At 42.3% G+C, this 16,442-nt stretch overlaps 1 protein-coding gene across 2 annotated transcripts in view; it reads left to right on the top strand.

The window, feature by feature from the left end:
• Positions 1–16,442, top strand: part of iqcb1 (IQ motif containing B1) — a 48,567-nt gene that overhangs the window by 21,335 nt on the left and 10,790 nt on the right. For both annotated transcript variants that reach the window (XM_078552646.1, XM_078552647.1), the window contains exons 6-9: positions 882–981; positions 3,928–4,100; positions 13,360–13,469; positions 14,856–14,965. In XM_078552646.1, the coding sequence (XP_078408772.1) occupies positions 882–981; positions 3,928–4,100; positions 13,360–13,469; positions 14,856–14,965 (493 nt within the window). The remainder of the gene's footprint in view (positions 1–881; positions 982–3,927; positions 4,101–13,359; positions 13,470–14,855; positions 14,966–16,442) is intronic.

Here is a 16,442-nt window from a genome sequence, read left to right as displayed (position 1 = left end):
GATCTGATTGAAACTTACAGAATACTGAAAGGCCTGGATAGAGTGGACGTGGGGAAGATGTTTCCATTAGTAGGAGAGACTAGGACCCGAGGGCACAGCCTCAGAGTAAAGGGAAGACCTTTTAGAACAGAGATGAGGAGAAACTTCTTGTGCCAGAGAGTGGTGAATCTATGGAATTCATTGCCACAGAAGGCTGTGAAAGCCAGGTCATTAAGTGTATTTAAGACCGAGAAAGATAGGTTCTTGATTGGTAAGGGGATCAAAGGTTACGGGGAGAAGGCGGGAGAATGGGGTTGAGAAACTTATCAGCCATGATTGAATGGCGGAGCAGACTCGATGGGCCGAATGGCCTAATTTCTGCTCTGTCTATGTCTTATGGTCTTAATTCCGATTGGCAAAGTGCGGAATAACATAAAGTTTTCTATACAAGGAAGTTATGGAATCTTAAAGTTATTTACGGCATAAAAGGAGGCCATTCAGCCCTTCGAGTATATTTATGAAGAGCCTTTCATGTTTTCGGGTTATCTCCAAGTAGTTCACAAGCAATAAATTAATTTTTGAAGTCTGGTGGTTATTGTTGTTGAAAATTAGAAGTCAGTTTGCACACAGCAAGGTTCTACAAACAGCAATGCGGTCAATGATTTGGTAAAATTGTTCTAGGGACACATATTAGCTGGGACACGAGGAGAACACTCAGCTTGTTGAAAAAGCGCATTGACCTCTCTTGCAGCCACCGATACAAGCAGATGAGGCTTTATGTTTTTATACTTCATTGAAAGATTATAGCATATTGAAGTCCTGGAACAAACAAAAGCAGCACAATATTTGCAGGATCTAGGCTGTGGTGTCTTCTGCTAATTGTCTTTCCCTTTTCAATGTAGTGTTTCAGTCTGATCACCTCCTGCAATTGTTGCTCACTGACGATATTGAAACTGGAGCTATCATGGTATCTGTCCTGCTCGGTATCCTGCAGGTGAACAGGTGAGATGCTCAAGTCAAGTCTGTTCTATAACATTCAACTGCAATACATTCACCCGTTTAGTGATTTATGCTGCTAAAGAATATGTATTAACACTGTTTTACACCAACATGGTTGTCCGTAACTATGTATATTACCACGGGCACCAATTTGGAATCAACTACCAAACAATTGAACTGTCACATTTATCTTGCATGTAGTACAATGCTAACGTAACCTTATTTTCACTTGTTTTTTTTAAGTTGAAGTTCAAATCCCTTCACTGCCATAAAGTTTCTGCACAAGTAACCTCTTGATCAGGGACCAGTCTTAGGTGGGCTGCAGTCTACTCCGTAAATGGATACAATCACTACAAGAAAGTCAGCAGGAGTCCTGTCCTGTAAAACTGCAGGAATTTCATAATCCTGGCTTTGGACCAGTACAAGAGAGATGTGCACTCTACCTTTTGATTGTAGATGTAAAAATGTAGGAAAAGCCCATGAACACTCATCCATCCTATCCATTCCGTAATGCACCCTCGTGTACCATCCTCCACAATCACTAGTTATGCCAACTCTTGGAAACACCAAAGATGGAGAAAATCTTGGGGAAATTCCTCGACAGCTTCCAGGAGACCAGGATTAAGGAACCAAGTTCCAAGAGACTATGATTACCCAGACCCATCGCTAGGCCTGGTTAAACTAGCACCTTTCCCACCACTTGGTCTAATTTCCTTAGGAACTTAGGGCTATCTAAGACAGGAAAAGAACCACTCTATCCATCAGCCTAATCCTAAGGTCATGGAATTCTTAGTACATTTTACCTCTGACATACTTGTTTATCCCTTTTAAAAATTGTAACATTCCCTGTGATCACGTTATACATGACAGTCTATTCCACACATGTATGACCTTTCATATGAAAAGGAATGGTTATATCTTTTTGCATTCACCTTTAATTATACCGTATTTAATTTTTTGGTGAGGGTGGGAGGACTATGAAAATTTCTACTCTTCTGCCACTCTCTATGGAATATAAGTGGATTCAAAATGCGCAGTTGGATAACATTGTCCAGTACTTGAGTTAATCCAGCCCCGAAAGAGAAAGTGTGCAACTGCAACTTTAGATGTACCCATGCTGCAATTTAGTTTTCCTATCGGAAGGCAGACACCATTGCTCTGTACTTCCTCACAGTGTTAGGAAATAGAGACAGTTTAAGTAAGTTATATTTGTATTTGTGGGTGTTCGGAATGAGTTTTAGCTTTAAAGTTTGATTTGTATTTCTGTATTTGTATGCTAAGAAAAGGTCAAGTTGAGTTTTAGTTTCACTTTAAAAGGCGCCTGCATTTCTAATGAGAGTTTATGACTGTAAGAGAAGTTAAGCAAACACAAGAGTAGAAAAACTGGGCTGTTGCCTCGCAACAGGAGTCCAGAGAGGCAGGACCCTCCCACAGACACACACACAAGAAACTAGAAACAGCAGTTTTTGAGTTCAGTTTTGAAGACAGCTGCCAGGCAGAAGCAGCATAGGAGGCTCAGATAGCCAGTTCCAAGCTAAAGTTGGTTGAAAGTAGCTGCCAGGGGCAGATTAGAGCAAAGGGGACAGATAGCCAGTCCCAAGCTAAAGAAGAAAGTCCCCAAAAATCCAGGGGAGTGGAACAGGAGAAAGCCCCAAGCAGATCTTCTAGCCAAAGGAAGGACAGGACCTGGAAACGGTCTTGTTAAGTGAAGTTAAAACTGACCAGCAGAGAAAGGTTTCAAGCTTAAAGTGGCAAAGGCTTGTGAGAAGCCAGAAGGTCCAAAGAGACAACTGAAGGTCTGTAACTCCTTGCAATGAGCATGTGAAGCAGTGGGGTACTGTTGACAGTTGAGTTAGTGAGAAGAGTGCGTGGAAGACAGCTTGAATGCATGTGTGACCCAGGGGAGAGGAACATCGGAAGGAGAGTTCGAAACCCTAGAGGTGAACCCTTGCGGAAAGCGCCTGAGAGAAAGCCTTGGTTTGGGAGAAGATTCCAAGGCGAGTTCTTGGAAAATGGAGATTGGAAACCTTCATGTGAAAGACAGAGTGCAGTGAGACCGGTTGGCTCACGGTGTAACAAGTGTCAGGCAGGGTGGGGGTGGGGACGGCAATTGAGGAGAGATCCATAGCCTCTGTCTGGGGTGGCACCTATCACTTGGTTTCAGAGTGTAGTGTGTCTGATCACAGGTTGCCAGTTTACATAGACGGTACTTATTGTGAACATTAGAATATACGATAGCTTTTGTAACTTGTGCTATCCTTCCAAATCTATATATCTGTAAAGGTAAAGTTGTGGTGAAGGAGTATTGTAATATAGTTCATCTTTTCTTGTTTAATAAATGTTTTATGCTTTTATTAAAAGTTCATTAGCTGACTCCAGTGACTCTGTTCAGTAGCCCCTCCCCACGTATCTAAACAAACAAATAAAAGTTAGGATCTATCAAGCTGGGTTCCACCCTGGGATCTGGTTTGTCCAGTGATAACCTCAGCAGGGGATCATAACAACTGTCATGTATCTGAAATCAGGAACCCAGCAGATTTGGGAATCAAATCTTTGTCCCACCCTATTCTATGGGACGCCTTCTCTTATCCATCAATTTCCACCTCACTCCTGCCCTCCTCTCACAAAGTGCTATAATTACATGAGTACTAGATGTTCTGCAAATCTCACCCAAATAGCCATTCTTCATGCATGATCTTAGGTAGTGAATGTCGCAGGCTTTCCTGTCACTGGCGCGTAACAGTCAAGCTAAGTTCTCTCATTCAGTGTCCGCACAGGGCCACTTTATTGTATAGTTTTCAGGAGCAGGAACTCTGGCGAATTCCTCCATCAGTAACCCAAGCGTACTGAGGCCAATTGTAGTGCCACCTGATTGAGATCAGTAAACACTGGACAGCACCAGGAATGTCAAACACTGAACTGTAGAAATCATTTCCATTTCCATTTCAGGACAGTATTGTTCTCTGTGGAAGAGAAAAACATCCGCATAATTCTGGATGAATTAATTTACAAGCTTTTTGCAACCAGCAATCCAGTTATAGGAAGCACGTCTATCAAAGTCATGCTATTGATAGTGGAGTCCCATCCTCCCACCTTGAAGATACTTTGCACTTCCTACAAAGGTATGTGAAGTACTAATTATTTACAGTATTGTTCTAATTAACGCTCAGAGCAATTGCATTTTGTAAGGGTGTCCCTGGTACCTGGCACTTCTCAAGGGCAAAAACTAAACTGGTCTAATTTCTTCTCAAAAAATCTTTTAACAAGAATTTCCCAAACTGATAAGTTGATAACAGCAGTGGGCGGTGTGGTATGACGTCAAACAAATCCAGTATATTCAGTTTCTGGTTGTGATTAGTAATGATGAATGTTCTATGTCCTGCACAATCCTGTGTGTGGCTTCAAACCCCATATGTTTTCAATTGGCATTTTCTTGTCACTTCAGTAATATCACAGGGCATTTACCCTTTTGTCACCCCCAGCCCCCTCACTACTGCAGCTGATATCTTTCCCCATGGTTTCATTACATCCAGAATTATTTTTTCTGATATAAAACCAAAATGCTGGAAATGCTCAGCAGGTCTGTAGCATGTGTGGAGTTAATGTTTCAGGTCGTTGATCTTTCATCAGAACTGAATTGGTTCTTCTGATGCTCTCTTTCCTTAGCCAGCCACGGTCCACCTAGCAAAAGCTCCCCCTTCATATCCTGCTCGTTCATTAATCCCATCCTCCAAATTCTATTGGTTTCAACACTAAAATACTCATTCTCGTTTGTAGTATTCTGCTTGTCTGTGAGAAGCCATAAAAGTTCTGTACTGAATCTCTCTTGCCCGTTTGCTCCTGAGGCTATGACCCCTGCTGGCTGCAGGTTGGTAAGCCATGGTGGTACCAGTACAGCTGCATTTAATCCAACTTGCATTTATATAGCACCTTTTGTGACCGCCATGTGTCTCAAAATGTTTCACAACCATTGAAATACTTTTGAAGTTTAGTGACTGCTGTAATACAGGAAACATAGCAGCCAATTTGTGCACAGCAAACTCCCAGAAACAGCAATGTGATAATGACTAGATAATTGGTTTTTGTTATGTTGATTGAGGGACGATTATTGATCAGGAGACCCCTAGTTCTTCTTTGAAATAGTGCAATGGAATTTTTTACATCCACCTGAGAGTGTTTCATGTCTCACCTTTGACAGTGCAGCAATCCCTCAATACTGCACAGGAGTTGGGCTTGATTATTATTGCTGAAGTCCAAGAGCTGAAAACTTGTGACTCAAAGTGCTGAGAGTGCTACCAAATGAGCCACAGTGAACACTTTAGTGGACACTTAAGCAATGAGCTTTGAGAGACTATTCCACTGTGGAGAGCATCCCAGTCAAGCTGATGTCCTCACTTGACTTTCACACTTTACAGCCGACATCACTGGATAATGATCAGGAGCAGAAAGCCTTGCCATTCTTTTTCCCCCTCCCCTAACCCAGGGAAACAAAAGGCCATTTGTAGCATTCATGCCACCTCCCAATCTGAGGTAACTATCTCAGCAGAGACCGTGAGCAAACCTGGGACCTTTCCGTGCTTCACCCTTTGTGCCACTATCAACTGAGCTTCAGAGCAGCAAATTTCAAATTGAAAGACTAAGCAAATAAGACCGCCGCTAGAAATTACCATTACCTGCAGAAAAATTGAACCATGAGTTACTTGCGGGTTCAGAACCCGACTCTTTTCTCCATTCCTGCCTACTTCCCCCCCCACCCCCAAATCTCCAGTGTTAAGCTGCAGGCAGATGATGTACCCGCCTAAGCTGGCAGAAGCCTCATGAATTGATGTGAATTGGGGCCCTGTTGCATCAGTAGGACCACCAGTAACAATTTAACTGGAGCAGGGAAGCTGCCGCAGCTTTCCCACCAGACTGAAGCAGGTTGGCAACTGGTGGAAAGGGTGGAGGGACCATCCAGGATTATTAAAATATTTCCTCTGAAGGGCTAGTGCTCCTTCAAGCTCCACTGGGCAGCCTCACTTGCTCCCTCCATCCCCACCCCTCCCACAACACCCCTACTCATGGTTAACCTGAAAACCTGCATCTAACCAAGAGTCATAGAATCATTTATGACACAGAAGAAGGCCATTTGGTCCATCAAGTCCATGTCATCTCTCCATGGAGTAACCCAGTGAGTCCCATTCCCCCTAATCCAACCTAATAGAATTCCCACCTAATCATTCCCTGTTGTGTCGCTGTGCGCCGTCCTACAGTGAATTACCTTCCAAAAGTATTTCTTTAGCTGCAAAGCTCATTGGGATGTTCTATGGTTGTGAAAGAGGCTATATAAATGCAAGTTTTCTTTTCTTCTCACCTGTTCCACCTAAGAAGCGAGCAACAACATTTAATTGAAGCCTGGCTCTGTCTCTCGGAAGAAGTATTAATTCCCCACGAGAAAGGTGGCCTGTGTTAAAATCCAGCAGGTCTGGAAAATGTAGCCATTCTGTGAACATTTGCAAAGAGAAAAGAAACAGTTCAACATTTCATTGCAGATATTGATTGTCTGCCTGTGTTTTTCCTGAATTTACTGTGAACTTTACAGATGTTCAGCTTTTGTATTTTTATTCTTTTATCTCAAGTTGTGATCATAAGCCTTAAGCCTGTCTTACTATAATTTAAAAACAGAAAGTGCTGGAAATACTCAGCAGGTCTGGCAGTATCTGTGGAGAGAGGAACAGAGTTGTCGTTTCAAGTGGAATATGACTCCTCTTCAGAACTTCTTCAGAACATTCTTCAAAGTGCTCTAAAGAACAATCATATTCGACTTGAAACATTAACTCTGTCCTTTTCCTCCACAGACGCTGCCAGACCTGCTGAGTATTTCCAGCACTTTGTGATTTTTTTTCAGATTTCCGGCATCTGCAGTATTTTATTTTTATATATTGTAATTTAACCTTGGAGCAATATTCTTGAACAAAACTATCCCACAACATGTTTTAAAAAATTGTTTTCCTGCATTCAGTGTCTGCATTTAAAAAAAACACTTGGGCTATCCAATGGCCGTGGTGCCCTGCTTTGTAAATGCAAGCTCTTTCTTTTAATAGTTTACCTGAATGTCCTATAGTATGAGAAGAAAGTTGCTTCTTAATCTGTTTTTCTAGCTTCCTAAAAGCTTCATTCAGATTTATTGAAACATTTCACTAATATATTCAAAAGAACGCTGTGACCTGCTTAAAATCAGTACAGCTTTACTGCAGGGGAACCGATCTTCCAGGGAATTTTGTTGGAACAGATTTTGTTTTTTGACATGTCACGATGACTTTTCAGGCCCCTCTGTACTTTCCTGACCAGATTTGGATGGCTCCTCTGACTGACTTCCAAAACACACCTTATAGCCAGTAGTTTCTTTGCAGTGAGGAACCTGGAGCTGAATTTCTAGTCCCCAATGGGGGTGAACATTTAGGCAGGTGGGTGCTTATAACTTTGCGCTGTAGTCCAGTATGATGGTTTTCCTGGCTCCATCCCAGCCCAGGACCATTTACCCAGACACGGGGAGGGGGTGCTGGGACGACTTGCCAGATTAACCTTGTTAATGGCCGATGAAGGCCCATTGACTGGAATTTTTCAGTTGGTCTTCAGGTTCCTTGAGGCATCAGGGAAGAGTGTAGCGGCTGGATGTGTCCTGCTGGCATAAGACCAGGGGGTCAACGCTCCAGGCAGGCAGGGGTCTGCCCGGCTACAGGTGCAGCTACAAGCTGCCTCGTGGAGGGGTTCCTAAGGGCTTATTTTATTTGAAATTTAAATAAGTTGGAGAGAGGGTGCCCCCATCTTGGGGTGCCCTCTCTCTATTACCTTGAAAGGCCAGCATCTGCTTCTTAAGCACTTGACGGCCTCCTATTGGTCTTCCAACTTTGAGAGCCCATAAAGGATGGGGAACCCGCCCTCTGGCCACTAATTTGGGAAAAATCATTGCTAGGTGACTGTTTCCTACACAACACGGACTTCTGACCCCATTTTAGCCTGACGGCAGGGTCCTGAAGTCTGTGAAAAAATCCTGTCCCTGCCGTGGGCCACAAATTCATTTCTACTACATTCTGATGATAACATGACCGCAGCGAAGGTCAAGGAGAGGTTTGAGTGACTGGAAGTTTTTAAGCGTGAAAGGCATATATTATTACTTCAGCCTGCAGCTATCTAACTTGCAGGATCCCACCTTTCTCAGATGGCTAGGTCAAGAATACCGTCCATTCTTTATAGTGACAATGGAGGCAGGAGTCACTCTGCAATATTTGCTATCCATTTGCTATCATAAAAATCAAGAATTATTGATTCACTTTTTGGCATTGGGACAAGTGAGATCCATCGGAGTGCATTGCCTGAACAGGTGGTGGAAGCAAGTTCAATCCCAACTGTTGGGCCTTCCCCTCAATTGAGGTCCCCGATGGCAGGAGCAGTGGCAGTTGGTGGCAATGCACCAACAGAATGTCCAGGATGATCATAGGACCCTAGATCAAAGGTGAGCGAAGGCAGGATGGGGATTGTGGGGTTGGGGTCACGAGGGGGAGGCAGTGGTGTCAAGGTAAGGGCAGGGCGGTGGCTTTCAGCAGCTGTCCCCTTCCCAAAGCCTGATCCATCGATGAGTTACTGAGTGCCTGACTACCAGGAACCCCCACCCCCCACTGGAAAACCTGGCAGGGCTTACTGAACAGCCTTTGAGAGGCGAGGGAAAGCTGTGTAGCCTACATTTAAACCCTGAGCTACTGCCAATTGTGATGGGCTCAGGGATAATGGCTCGTTAATGAGCCTAATTAACATCCTGCTGGCGGTGTCCAGGCATCTGGTATCTGCCCCTTCCACCCTCCAACATGATCGGGAGAGGATTTGCTACTGCTGGGAGACAGATGCGGGACCTCTCTTGCGCTTAAGTGGACCGGGTCTCCATCTTTCCTCCCATGATGAGCTACACGAAACCCAGCTCTTTATGTCAGCTTAGAGGAATATCATTCTTTGCCTCCAAAATAGCAGGCCAACTTTCTTAAATATCAACCAACATTGCAATATAAAAATAGTTCATTGTGTAAAGCATTATGAGATGTTACAACCTTATCAGGGGCTCTGTATCTTAAAGTGTCACTAATATTAGTCTCAGTGTGTAGCCACAGAAGCTAAGTAGAATACATAGATGGCTATGAATTGACGGAGGGAGCAGTACTTCACCTTGTTGAATCCATTTGAATGGATCTGTTGTAAGCTTTGGAGTAAAACATGCCAATTTTCATAATTCTGGAGAGACATTTTGGAATGTTGTGTTCCCAGCCCAGCCTACTTGAGTTTTAAATTTTGAGGCATTTGTGATTTTTGCTCATTAAAGGATGATTTTCATATCTTCTTTTATTATTAATCATATTCTGGATATTCTGTCCAACCGTTTGGGGCATCATTTTTTGATATATTCTTTTTGATTCTGTTGTTCTGATTTGCACAGTTTCAACACTATCTTGACTGTAAAAGGAAGCAATGTGACATTAATGCAACCAAGTGAAGACCTGAGCATGCTGGTTTAACGTGTAAAGGTTGGGTTGAGGAAGGAGCATCAATCACACAGATTAACATTAGAATTTAATGGAATTATTCTTGCTCCAAGGAATTGGAATCCTGAAAAATCCAAAAGCAGCACCGTTGGCACAGTCTGGATTTGGAAGTAACTTTCTGACTCAATCCGGTCAACTCGCCAGTGAATTTGTAGCAGGAGTGGTACTGCTTCAGTATTGTAGATGTAACATTGATCACAAGTATATTTTTGGCAGCATAATATTTCACACTTATGAAACTAAAGAAGGTTAAACTTACAGCACACGCCCATACCCAGCCCTATCATACCCATGTACACTCACCCCATCTCCACCCAGCAGGATTTGTGTATCACCTCATACAGGGCTATGTGTCATTGCAGCCCACAACACTTCTTTCCCAAGGGAACGAAGTTCACACAGAGGTAAAAGCTCTAAAGTTCAGAAAAGATACAAACAGTTGTTAACTACCCTTACTTAATAGTGATCGGTGTTTAAAAATAGTCCCACGTATCTATATTTTTGTTTTACCAAAAACCACAAAACAATAAGTCTGTATGAAATTTATATACACTTCAGCCACTGTTGCATCTTAACCACAAAGGCAGGCTGGAAGGTTTGGAAATGCAGACTAATCAACTATCTCTCATTTCTGAATAGTCGTCCGGGATTTTGAACATGGCTTAACTTCTTTCTTACCTCTAATCTCACTATACACATTCAAAAGTGTACACAGATTTTAAAAATATAAATGTTTGTGAGATTATGTAATGCAGTTTCACTCTGCAATCATAATGAGAGCTACATTTCTTCCTCTCTTCCACAATATAGTCAGTATACAGGAAGCTAAAGTTTGCAGCAGTCCTAGTTACACAGTATTTTGTCACATTGTCAAATCTTTCCTGCACTGCCTTATTGAAGAGGAGTCTCACCATCAGTAACGTGCTTTTTTAACGGATTTTTCCCCCTTTTACTCCCGCTGTAGTGAAGGCACTGGCTCCACCCAGTACCTTAGTCAAGGGTCCACTTTTGGCAATGAGTTGCCTGGGATGGGGTGCACTCACAGCCAAGCCAATCATAATCTCACCCAGAGTCCATCAGGGAGTCACTGGATGGTGATCAGGGGTGCTGAAGCAAATTGTATCACCTGCTGCCCCAGCTGAGCTCAGCTAATCACACATAGGTAGGGCATGGGACCTTTGTGGCCTGTATAGCTCAGTAATGGTGCATTTACTCACTAGGCCATCGGCAAAACTTAGTATTCAATTTTAGAAATAAATTACAATTAATTAATTTCAATGTCCTCTTTGTTTCAATATGTTATATTTCCAACTAAATGCCGTTGACATTGTCATTGTTGCAGAACTGGTTATGGTTTGGCGTTGTGCCTCATAGTGAGAAGGAGTGAACTTTTCATTCAGTTGCTTTCCATGGTGTGTCAGCCATCATTCATTTGGTTAAACATTTGCCTCTGAATCACAAGGCTCTGGGTTTAAGTCCCACTCCAGGTCTTGAGCACCAAAATCAAGGCTGACACTCCAGTGCAATATTGGGGGAGTGCTGCACTGTCAGAGGTACCCTCTTTCCGATGAGTTGTTAAAGCTAGGCCCCATCTGCCTGCTCAGGTGGATGTAAAAAATTCCATAACACTATTTTGAAGATGAGCAGAGGAGTTACCTCCTTTGTCCTGGCCAATATTTATCCCTCAATCAACATCACAAAAAGCAGATTATCTGGTCATTATCACGTTGCTCTTTGTTGGAGTTTGCTGAGCACTAATTAGCTGGTGCATTTGCTACATTACAGTACTTCAAAAAGTACTTCATTGTAAAGTGCTATGAAATGTCCACAGAGATAAAAACAAAAAACTGCGGATGCTGGAAATCCAAAACAAAAACAGAAACAGAAATACCTGGAAAAACTCAGCAGGTCTGGCAGCATTTCACTCCTTTCCTATTTTTACTTAGTTCTGTTGAAGGGTCATGAGGACTTGAAACGTCAACTGTGCTCTCCTCCGCCGATGCTGCCAGACCTGCTGAGTTTTTCCAGGTATTTCTGTTTCTGTTTTTGCTATGAAATGTCCGGTGGTTGTGAAAACCACTACAAAAATGCAAATATTTTGTTTTCTTTTGCTGTGGGACGTTTTCAGAGCAAAATAGTGATAATGCCAATTGTATACTATCTGTTGGCAGGAATGGGTTTGGCTCATTTCTTGCTTTCCAGGTTTCATTGAGCTAGGATTACAAGCATTCTTCTCATCATTTGCCAGAATCTGAGCTGCAGCCAATAGTGCTAATGTACCCATGCCTACCACCTACACCTTGCATTTGACATGCAAGATGTCCCCCAAGGCACTTTACAGGGTACTACTGACGAATGAGGCGAGAGGGAGAGAACTTACAAGCTAAGAGGAAAAGCTTAGGTAAAGGATGATTTTGGAAAGACTTTTTAAGGAAGAGAGGAAACTGTAAGGCTTTAGGGATGGGTTTCCAAACAACTGGGCCTGAACAACTGATCTTCCACCAAAGAAGGGGGTGGTAGATGTTGCTGACAGGAAGGTGATAGATGTACAAGGCATCCATCCAAAAGGTCAACCAACAACAATTGGAGAATAGACAACAATGGCCTACGGTACATGTGCCCATCAGTATACTTTGTATGTTGGTCTGTGGAGTTATTTCCACAAACACTGCTGACTATAACTACTTGCCTGTGTCATAAACATCTTTGTTTCAACGTGACTTGGATTGTTGGCTTGGATTGTAACTAGGAACTCCCTATCTAACAGCACTATGGGAACACAAGGACTGTTGCACTGCAAGAAGGCGATTCGCCATCACCACCTTCTAAGGTGGCAATTAGTGATGAAATCTGAAAATTCATATTTAAAAGTATAATTAATCTTGAATTTTTCCAAAGGTTCTATTGCTTTTTGTTTGGTTTAAATTTGGATTTAATCATGGGAAGAATTTTCTGGTCGGCGAGCAGGGGTGGGGCCCACTCGCCGACGCGTAAAATGACGCACGGTGACATCGGGCAGGCATCCCAACATCACCGCACGTCATTTAGATTTTCAGTTCGGCCTATTAAGGCCTGTTAAAAATGAATTAAAACAGTTAAATAAGCTGCCCGTCCAACCTTAAGGCCTTTGCGTTTTTCATGAAACCTCATCCACGGGCGGGATGAGGTTTCATGAAGTGTTTTAAAATTCAATAAAAATTATTGAAAAGATTCATTGACATGTCCCAGCTTATGTGACACTGTCACATGAGGGGACATGTTTTAAAAGTTTTTTTTTCCTTTATTTAAATTTTAAAACCTTAAACTGATCTCCCTGAGGGACCTCTGTGCCTCAGGGAGATTTCTGCGCTCTTTTGCGCCCTGACTCAGGGAACCGCATCCCCCCATGCCGCACAGGGAGCGCTCATGATCTGGGCGAGCGTCATGCTGGGTGGGCCTTAATTGGCCCTCCCATGTGAAATGGTGGCGCTGACTCAATCGGGGGTGCAGATCGGGTTTGCGCTCGCTCCTGCTGGGCACCACACAACCCCCCTGCCGGGGGAGGGGGAGAAATTCAGTCCCATGTTCCACAGGCACTTGTACCGTCATACTCAGGACGAACATGACCTTAAGTTAATGATAAAACTGTGCATTACAGAACAGTTATTATTTTAATGCAGTCAAAGAAAAGAAAGAACTTGGATTTATATAGGTAATATAACAGATAATTTGTAATTCCCAGCATTCTGTTTTGCACTTTTAAAATTAATGCTTGTGAAAGTAGTTGTCAAGCAATGTCTGAAAAATAATCTGTCAGACGTTTGTTCCCCAGGTTTACGTTCGCTCTTGAGCAAACAGTGGACAGGAAGAGGCTTTGACAAGGAGTTGAGTCAGCTATTGGATCTCCTCTATGCCGGGTCCACCCAAGGAGTAAGCCAGCAGGCACGTATTATTAACCTACTTAGTGGCATAGAGTTGATAATTTTGTGAGAATTAAACTATCCTGCATTCCACTGGTTTTGGCAATAGCAATTTTCAAAAAGTAATTAGATGTACACTAACAAAGGAAATGTGGTATCTAAGTTTCCTGACTATGCAAGGCTAGGTTGTAAAGTAAGCTGTGAGGAGGACGCAAAGAGGCTACGCAGGGATATAGAAAGGTTAAGTGATTGTGCAAGAGCGTGGCAGATGGAATATAATGTGGAGAAGTGTTAAGTTATCAATTTTGCTAGAAAAAATAGAAAAGCAGAATATTTTTTAGAAGGTGCAAGACTGAGAAATGTTGGCAGAGAGGCTTTGGTGTTTCGTACACAAATCACCGAGAGCTAGCATGCAGGTACGGCATGGGAAAATAAATGGCATGTTAGCCTTCATTAAAAAGGGATTACAGTAAAAGAGTAAAGAAGTCTTACTACAATTATATAAGGCCTTGGTGAGACCATATCTTGAGTTCTGTGTACAGCTTTGGTCTCCTTACTCAAGGAATGATGTACTTGCTTAGCGAGAGTGCAACATATCTTTATTCAATTGATTCTTGGACGAGTGCATCCTCCTATGAGGAAATGTTGAGTAGACTCAGCATATATCCTCAAAATGAATGAGAGGTGATCTCATTGAAACATATAAAATTCTTAAGGGGCTTGACAGGGTTGATGCTGGATGGATGGTTTTCCTGGCTACGGATTCAAGTACATGGGATCACAATACATCTCAGCCATTTAGGACTGAGATGAGAAGGAATTTCTTCACTGAGAGAGTTGTGAATCTTTGGAATTCTCTACCCCAGAATTTGTAGATGTTTATTCAGTGAGTATATTTAAGATAGAGATCGATTAGATTTAAAGGAATCAAGGGACATGGGATAGGGCGAGAAGATTGAGTTCAGGTAGAAATCAGCCATGACCTTATTGGATGGCAGAGCCAAGTTGAACCGTATGGTCTACTCCTGCGCCTATTTCCTATGTTCTTACCTCCTTATGATCAAAATATTTTTAAGGCTATAAGGGAAAGAACAGGGATGTTGGACCGATTGGATAGCTTTTTCAAAGAGCCACAATAGGCCAAATGCAAGATTTTATGAACACTTTTTATTGTAAGGAGAAAGGTTGATAAAAGTTTTGAACAATTTACTGTGTAAAGTAGTGAAATCAAAAACTGTGGAGGAATCAATACATTTGTATGCTAGGCTGGGTGAGTTGAAACTCTGGATCGTTGGATGATTTTATTGGGTTCAGTGGCCTTTCCTCATCATTTGTTTTCATATTTCTTACTATTTTAAGTTTACGCAATTTAGCTCAAAAATAAAGCCATGATTCTTGGCGTTTTTAGAAGTTCTACAGAGCTGCGTGCTTGATCCAAGCAGCGTGGAGAGCATATCAGACAAGAAAGCGGGTGAAGAATCTTCCAAAAGTGGTGACAACTTTACAAAGGAGTTTCAGGTAAAGCTTTTGATCCTCCTCTGCCTTATGTGAAAATTGATATATTGCCTGTAGATCCAATAAATCCTTTGAATGCAAGACTTGGAAAAGGATATTGCACTTCCCTGATTTCTTTGCTCCACCATGGGCAGCTGTAGGTACAGCTGTCAATGCCTTAATCTCTGGAATTCACTCCCTAAATCTCTTTGCCTCCCTCTCCACCTTTAAGATGCTCTATGACCAAGCTTTAGATTACCTGCCCTAATAACTCCTTATGTGGCGCCATATAAAAGTTGTTGTTGATACTAAGGGACTCGGTTAGCTCAGTTGACTAGATGGCTAGAGTGTGATGCAGAATGATGCCAGCGGTACGAGCTCAATCTCCGTACCAGCTGTGGTAGCTCATGGAGGCCTTTCTCCTCTCCTTGCCCCATGCTTATGGAGTGGTGCCCCTCAAGTAATAGAACCAATTGTCTGTCTCCAATAGAGAGAGATGCCTATGGTCCTTTGTGAACTATGGCTAATTACCAACTACCTGTTGATTTTGTAGCATGGATGACTGGAGCAGTCTACAATGGTGATGTTGCCCACGATAAGGCAAATATGTGTCATCTTACAAGGTGGCTTTTCCTCCTTACAGTTGTCTTATTATACTAAGAAAAAATGACTGCTAGAGCACACATTTTCTGTCAGTCACATTTTATGTTTCACAATTCCTGACAATTTCTGCGTCAAGTAATTATAGGCAAATTTATTTTGTCATAGATAATTTCTCCCCACTAATTAGCTCATTTGAATTTTTATATATCATCAACTTGTCTGAACCGCCTAGATTTTAATCCTCAATAAATTTTGGCATGTTTTTGACTGATGGGTGAATATAAGCCATTTTAAAAGTGTAATCCATATTTAATGATAAAGCACCATCACAGTCTATTTAAAGCCTCAAAGGTCTTATTTAATTAATACTTATATTTATTTCATCATCGTTGGCAATCCCTCATGTCGAGGATGATTCTTTCTTGCAAAAGACTGGATGGAAGTGAGATGCCAGTGTTGGCTGTGGTTTGCAGATGTTTAAGAGGCCCACCTTAGCCTTGCATAAGCTCCCACAGTGAGGACATGGTTTGTCAGCTGATAGGGGTGGTGATGGATTGTTGGCTTGAGCGGCCGCCCTCTTTCCATCTCTTTCACTTCTGATGGGCCACCATTTTGGTCACGATTGGACATTGCTTCCTAAGTTAATGGAGCAGACTTGCTTGGAGGCTTTGAGATTGTCTTTGAAACTTTTCCTTTGGACCCCTGTGGGAATGGACTCCCTCAAGTAGCTCTGAGTAGAGCACCTTTATGGGCATTCTTAAGTTGGGCATTTTGACGACATATCCTGTGAACCTCAGCTGATGTGAGATTATCATGGCCTCTATACTTGGCATCTCTGTGTTTTAGAGGATGCTCCTATATTTATATATATTGAATTCCAAACACTTGTTCGTTAACA

The sequence above is a fragment of the Cetorhinus maximus genome, chromosome 11 (genome assembly GCF_964194155.1).
Source record: "Cetorhinus maximus chromosome 11, sCetMax3.hap1.1, whole genome shotgun sequence".
NCBI lineage: Eukaryota > Metazoa > Chordata > Chondrichthyes > Lamniformes > Cetorhinidae > Cetorhinus > Cetorhinus maximus.
The sequence above is the reverse complement of the archived record's forward strand: the minus strand, read 5'-3'. Positions and strand labels throughout refer to the sequence as shown.